The 7,336-nt window shown below is 50.2% G+C and overlaps 1 protein-coding gene across 2 annotated transcripts; it reads left to right on the plus strand.

Moving 5' to 3' along the window:
• Positions 1-3,457: 3,457 nt before the first annotated feature.
• On the plus strand, positions 3,458-7,003 carry LOC125526795 (14-3-3-like protein GF14-B). 2 transcript variants are annotated; one of them, XM_048691419.1, is made up of 6 exons: positions 3,458-3,639; positions 4,360-4,809; positions 4,888-4,966; positions 5,112-5,234; positions 6,390-6,506; positions 6,607-7,003. In XM_048691419.1, exons 2-6 carry the CDS (start codon positions 4,400-4,402, stop codon positions 6,667-6,669), a joined length of 792 nt encoding a protein of 263 aa, XP_048547376.1. In that variant the 5' UTR covers positions 3,458-3,639; positions 4,360-4,399; the 3' UTR covers positions 6,670-7,003. The 2 variants fall into 2 exon arrangements, with proteins under 2 accessions (XP_048547376.1, XP_048547377.1); XM_048691420.1 differs by having other exon boundaries at positions 3,584-3,731.
• Positions 7,004-7,336: the final 333 nt, after the last annotated feature.

The raw sequence follows: 7,336 nt of genomic DNA on the forward strand, positions 1-7,336 counted from the left end.
TAGTATACGGCGGCAGTTGAGGGCATTGAGGATTCCCTCATCCATATAGTCGCGGCAAAAAATTGAAACCGCATCGTCGTCGCAGCAATCTTTAATCTTGTTTTTAACAAGGAGGAACCTGGCCCAGAAGTGATGGACCGTTTCCTGAGGTTGCTGTCGTGCATACATTAGGTCACATACGTATGGACGACCTGAATTGCTTGGGGAATATTGCTTGTGGTGGGTGGGCGGGCTAAAATCCGAACCCTGACCCGCCATTGGATCTGGAGTTTGAAGAATCTCCGAGGTCACTGTTCTAGGACCCGGAGGGTCCTGGAGACTTTCGGGCTCGACGCCTGATTCTACGTTCGGAGGACATACGGTCTCTTCCCGAAGACGGGTATACGACACGCAGGGCTCAGAAATCCGAACATAGCTTGTTCTTCACTTAGGGGGAGAAGTATTCTCGGCTTGCTCCTCCACGACCGCTACTAGGTGGGTGATCGGCGGGGACTTGATTTCCCTCTGATCGGGTTTAAGCCCAATCTGGTCATAGTCTGTTGCGACTCCCAGGGCGGCGATGCGATCCAACAGTTCGTTCAAGGACGAGACATCTGCCGGATCCATATTTTCGAAGTGTTTGAGGCTGAAGCGGAGGTGATGTTTGGCGATCGCGAGGGTTGCCTTTGGCTTAACGGCCAAGCGGATGCCCATGGTGAAGCTGCCAAGATGGAGGACCTGTCCTGGAGCTAGGGCCCTTCCAGAGGTGATGTTTTCATTAATGACAAGGCGATCCATCGATCCTTCCATCGACGACACAGAGGAACTCTCAATGAAAGCACCAATGTCGGTGTCAAAACCAGCCGATCTCGGGTAGGGGGTCCCGAACTGTGCGTCTGAGAATCGGAGGTAACATGAGACAAAGAGGACACGATGTTTACCCAGGTTCGGGCCCTCTTGATGGAGGTAAAACCCTACTTCCTGCTTGATTGACTTTGATTAGTATATGGGTTACAAGAGTTGATCTACCTCGAGATCGTAATGGCTAAATCCTAGTCGTCTAGCCAATATGAATTCTAATAGCCTCTACGGATTAAACCCTCTGGTTTATAAAGACACTGGAGGGGCCCAGGGTTGTACAGAGTCGGTTTACAGAAGAAGGAAACTATTCATCCGGACGCCAATCTTGCCACCCACGCAAAGGAGAGTCCCATCCGGACACGGGGGGAGGCCTTCTACTCTTTATCTTCACGGCTCATCAGTCCGGCCCATGATACACGAGCCGGATACCTAATGACCCCTTAATCCAGGACTCCCTCAAGGAGTAGTTGGCGGTCGGGATCCACACGTCACTCCTTGATGCATCGGCCCAAGTGTCATCCTCCCCGCCAAGAGACCACGAGATCAGACGCCGCGTCAAAGTAGGAGCGGCTAGTGTCCTCGTCACGTCGCCAGCCCGGCTCCTAGTGGCACCTGACTACCATGAAGCATGCGCGGTTGTCGTCCCCGCCGTGTCGCCAGCCCTTTTTCCAGTGGTGCCTGACCACCATGAAGTAGGAGCAACAGTTGTCCCCATCGTAGTCGTGCACCCTCCCAGAGTACCACCTCTAGGGTGACGGGTCCCGCGACACCTCCCCCTCCTCCTCTACGAGCTTAAAAGCTCTTACCTAGATGAAGTGGCAGCGACATCGATGATCAACCTCCTTTCACAAGACCCTGGTGGTGCCATCCTGGGTCCTCACCGACGAAGATCTCGTGGCGACGTTGGCCCTGGACGAGTCCAAGACCACCAAGGAGACCGACGCCCACCGTGTGTAATCAAAACTTATAATAGAAGAAAAAGAGATCCCTTAGGATCCATCCTCTGCTCCTTCGCTTTGTGTGACTATCATGAGAAGAATTCCATTCCAAGAAGTCAAATAACAGGAAAAAGAAACGAGGTCAAGATCCATTGTTACCAGTACTGACAAAATGGAGAAAGTGTCTTCCGAAACGCAATCTACTACATTAGTTGGTGTAGCCAAAGAAGAGGATATCCCATTTTTTGACCCATTAGTCTTGAGATCAGACCCATACCTCGTCGACAAATCAATGACGACATCTTCCAGCTCGGGGTCATCGAGTCGAAGCGGTAGTGCACGCTCTGCGAAGAGGAGAAGGTGCAGATGCACGGGTGCACTGCCGCCGCTTGAGACAGATGTCGTGGCGGTTGGCCCGACTCCCTGAACCGCTTCCCGGACAACGATTGTCGTTCAAATGGCCTAGGAGACATTTTTTTAAACACAGTATAAACGCAAGCGCTCATACATACGCGCATACATGCACTCCCTATGAACGCACACACGCACACCCCTACTCATATGAGCACCTCCGAGAGATTGAGCCGGCATATTATCTTGAGATTTACGAAGTCAGCGTTTCGTCATCCACGGGAACATCTTCTCCCACTAAAAGCGCATCGCCGGAAATCCTGAAATAAATTCAAGAATAGTGTAAGCACCAGAACTTGAACCCTGGTGGGCTGTGGATACCACTGACCCTGTAAACCATCCAACCACATGTTGGTTCGCCGATGGCAGGACATTTGCGAGTGTCCATTCAATGAGCACCGTTGGAGATGCCATGGAGCTATAACGTTTGCCAAGTATTCCTTCCGTTTCATAATATAAGAGCGTTTTTGACACTAGTAGATTATACCTGTTAAAAAACATGGCTGCGTCAAAGGATTGATCATGTATGTCGCCGTCAAATTAACAAACTCATGGTATTTCCCAAAAAAAAGGTTACCCCTGCCAGGCATCTCATTGGATCTGACGCTCTCTGTCAGTCGCCGAAACTGAACTGAATTTTCTGCGAATCAAGTATGTCTTCGTCCGCGTCGGCGGGGAGGGAGACAGCTAATCCACTACCAGCGCGCCCACAGGAAACGCAGCCGCATTTTCTTCCCTCCCAGGCGGGCGAAGAAAATCGAATTGAATGGAGCAGGTGGGCGGCCGGCTGGCTGGCTGACTGGTCGTTGGCGTCGCCCGAGCCAAGTCACCAACCCGAGGCGCCGAACGCACCGCCGCCGCCCCGCGTCGCCTGCGGGCGTCACACGCACACCACGTGAACCCCACCCCACCCCCCGCCGCGCGGGCCCCGCGGCCCCGTCAGCGCCACCCCACCCCCCGCCGCGCGGGCCCCGCGGCCCCGTCAGCGCCACGCCCCGCGCCGCCGCCCGGCCCGTCCGTCCGCGCTCCACACCCGCCCAAATCTCCGTTAACGCGCCGAAATCTCCTCACGCGCGTCACCCGGACCCACCGGGCAGGGGCGGCGGGGTAGCCACGCACCCCGTGACGACGGAGAGGCCTTTCCATCCCTCCCTCCCGCGCCGATCCAGTCCAACGACGCTAGGCTGTCGCGGCGGTGGTCGAGCTTATCGGCACGACGCGCCCGGGGCCCGCTGACGCGTGGGGCAGCCCGTCGGTGGTCGTCCCCATCGCAAACCCTCGGTTGTCCCGCTGCGCCGTGGGGCCAGGCGGGGCCACGCGTCGGGGCCCCATTGGGCGCAGGGGTCTCGGGGGGCTGCTTTTCTAGGGCCCCCCCCGGGCGCCGCCTCCTCTCCCCAGTTCGAAAGCCCAAGCGCGACGAGGAGACCAGCGGCGACACACGCAGACGCAGGTACCCAGCCGTTTCCTCCTCAAATCAAATCTCACCGCCGCATCCCTCAATTCTCCTCCGATTATCGTCGTCATTTGACTAGATCTTCGCTGGTACCCCCGCCCCTCCATCCCCTCCCGTCGCCCTGATCCGCGGTGTTCTGACGGGATTTGTTGCGCTGAATTCTCGGGTTAAATCTGCTGTTTCGTACGGAATTGTTACCGTGCGTAGTGAATGGTGTTGTTATAGGATCGTTGTGATCTACCCGCGACTGGTTTGATAGGATTTGCCGCACGTCGGATCCCGTCAAAGCCTGGGTTTGGTGTGTGTTTTGCATGCGTGAATTTCGTTACTTCGTTTTCCCCCCTCGTGTGGATATATTACGGCAGATTAGATCCGATGCTTTGCAGTATTGCAGGGGTTGTATTTCGCTCGGATATGCGGGGCACGGTGGTATGCAAAATTGGCCTTGTTATTTGTGCCAGTGTGCAGTATACAATTCAAAATCAAACCTGTTTTCGGTATTTGGGGCCTATCTGAAAGAATTACAGCTGCTTTTGTTTTTTTTGCTTAATAGTGCTTTCCTTGTGGAATTTTGTCAGGCAACATGTGTATTTGTGCGTGGATCATAGATTACTCATTGTAGAATTGTGTATTTGTACATATCCATATCAGTATTGAGAAAAAATTGATTTGGGGCGAGCAGTTAGCTGACTGTTGTTTTTCTCTTTGATCCTGCAGATTTGGCATTCAGAAAAAATTGAAATTGTGAACTGTGAAGATGACGGCACCAGCGGAGCTTTCCCGTGAGGAGAATGTGTACATGGCTAAGCTCGCCGAGCAGGCTGAGAGGTACGAGGAGATGGTTGAGTTCATGGAGAAGGTGGCCAAGACCGTCGACTCCGAGGAACTCACTGTGGAGGAGCGCAACCTGCTCTCTGTTGCATACAAGAATGTGATTGGAGCCCGCCGTGCCTCATGGCGCATCATCTCCTCCATTGAGCAGAAGGAGGAGAGCCGTGGCAACGAGGACCGGGTCACGCTCATCAAGGAGTACCGTGGCAAGATCGAGACTGAGCTTAGCAAGATCTGTGATGGCATCCTCAAGCTGCTCGAAACCCACCTTGTCCCGTCTTCCACTGCCCCTGAGTCCAAGGTCTTCTATCTTAAGATGAAGGGTGACTACTACAGGTATGATGGCCCGTAGGGATTCTTCATTAATTATGGGATTGTAATTTTTCATTTAGCTGAAGCAACTGTGATAAATAGGTATCTTGCCGAATTCAAGAGTGGGCCTGAGAGGAAGGATGCTGCTGAGAATACCATGGTGGCATACAAGGCTGCTCAGGTTGATCACTTGTTTTCATATTTAACAATGTCAATTTATTGGCGAAGAATCATTCTTCTGAATTTGTTAAATGTTTCTTTGGGATTATATAATATGTTCTACTTCTCTTGTTTAAAAAGGTTTGGTTTGCTGTATAATCTTTCAGGATATTGCTTTGGCTGAGCTGGCTCCAACTCATCCGATTAGGCTTGGGCTGGCACTGAACTTCTCGGTGTTCTATTATGAGATCCTCAACTCGCCTGATCGTGCTTGCAATCTCGCAAAGCAGGTTAGTTTTTCTGAGTCAGTTAGATGTTCTGTTTTTGCCTGTGCATGGTAGTTTTTCTGAGTCAGTTGGAATGTTGGATGTTCTTTTTTTGCTTGTGACGTGCTAGATACACTATACATGTAATTAAATTATTTTTCTCTGAATGATGCTTTCATGTTTGATAAGGTGAACTGGTAAAATTAATTACAAATAATGCGGCTCGTAATACATGCAGATTTATGAAAAATAGACCAGCAGCAATTTGGCTAATATTTGATCCAAATCACATTGTTTTTGTCATATTTACACTGCCACCTTCATTGTGCTGTTTGTTTTGACCACACAATAATATAGCAATTTTTAAGCATGCAAAAGGGATACCAATGAGAAATTTGAGGGTCGGTTCACCATTGTGTAAGTACCACACCTTATTTAAATATATAAAACTTCACAACTGGAGAAATAATGCAATCTATTTTTCATCTACTGGACTAGTAAATTTGATATCCCCTTGTATATTTTAGCGGCCAGTTTTTGCTTGTGATCATGGACAGAGCACACGGCAATTCATATTAGTTTGCTTGTGGTCATTTGACTTTAGAGCCAATGGAACTTTTCCATAATCTTTAGCTGTGGTCTTGGAGACAACAAAATCCTTGCATTGCTTGTCAACTGTGGTTGTTGAGTGTGACCACTGCCCACAAAAAGAAACATGTGGTCACTGGTGCACCTAATCTTGTATGATTATATTATCATTAAGTATCTCTCCCTCGTATTATTGGTTGAACGCCAGTGTTTGTTGTACTAGCTGTTGTGACTCATGAACGCGAGCTTGTACTTGACCTGTTCTCAGTGCCTTTATATTTGGTATAGAAGTGTCTTCTAGAGAATAATGGATAAAATAATCTTCCATAGGTGTAGCAGAACTTGGCCAACAGTTCGTCATGAAGTGCCAGTTTCCTTAATAGTTAGATTCTTTGATGCAAAATGGAGTATTTTTTATTACATTTTTATATGTAACTTTTCATCGTTAATTTCATTTCAGTTATTTATTCTTCTGGCCCATTTTGACTTTCATCTCCAATTGTATTTCAATTATTTATTTATAAGCTTTGGATCTTCCTTTAGACATTCTTTGCAACTTGGCATCATGATGACGTTCCATTCATTCTGCAGGCATTCGATGAGGCCATTTCGGAGCTGGACACCCTGAGCGAAGAATCCTACAAGGACAGCACCTTGATCATGCAACTCCTTCGTGATAACTTGACCCTCTGGACTTCTGACATCACGGTATCGTCGATTTCGCAAGCACATCTTTTATCTTGTCGTGTTCCTCAAAACCATCATCCTCCTTGAACAATCGTAACCGACTTCCTTGGCTTTTTATCAGGAGGACACCGCGGAGGAGGAGATCAGGGAGGCTCCAAAGAACGACTCGAGCGAGGGGCAGTAAAGCCGGCTTTGCGACGCCCCGCAAGCTCCTAGCTAGTGTTTGCTACTGTCAATGACATTGCAATGTGGTCTGGATATGTCGTAGCCGTGTTATGGTTGTTGTCGCAAGATTTGGGGCTCCCCGTATGTGATGTTGCCGGGGAAGGTTGCTGTGGCCGCTTGTAGCGTAGCAGGCGGTGGCTGCCTCCTGGTCTGGCTCGGGAGGGAGCCCCATAGACTGGTGGTGGTGGTGGCCGTTCGTACTTTCGTTCTGCCTTATCGTGAGTGGTCCCGCGTCAGTGTCTTGCCTGTTCTGTTTCGGTTCTTTTGGTGATTTTCCGTGGGGATTTCTCTCATTTGTGGATTGGCCGGATTGTTTGCTCCGGATAAGATTGAAGCGCTGACGAAATGGGTTTTAATTATTCGATAGACGCAGCCCATTCCTGTACCTAAAATCCTGAAACAGACGTCCTAGCCCACATCCTTCTAGCGGCTATAGCGGTGCCTCTGGCGGCGCGATCCGGGCGCAGTTCGGCGGAATGATTTTCTGTAGGGATTTGCGCGGGTGTTGGCATGTTGGGTGATCTGTGCGTCACGCAAGAATCGTGCGATGCATGTGGCGGAGGCTCGGAGCCTGATTGCCCGGCGAATCAGCAGCAGATCGATGCAGCTCAGCCGTGATTTTCTCT

This window comes from Triticum urartu, unplaced genomic scaffold, assembly GCF_003073215.2.
Source record: "Triticum urartu cultivar G1812 unplaced genomic scaffold, Tu2.1 TuUngrouped_contig_190, whole genome shotgun sequence".
NCBI lineage: Eukaryota > Viridiplantae > Streptophyta > Magnoliopsida > Poales > Poaceae > Triticum > Triticum urartu.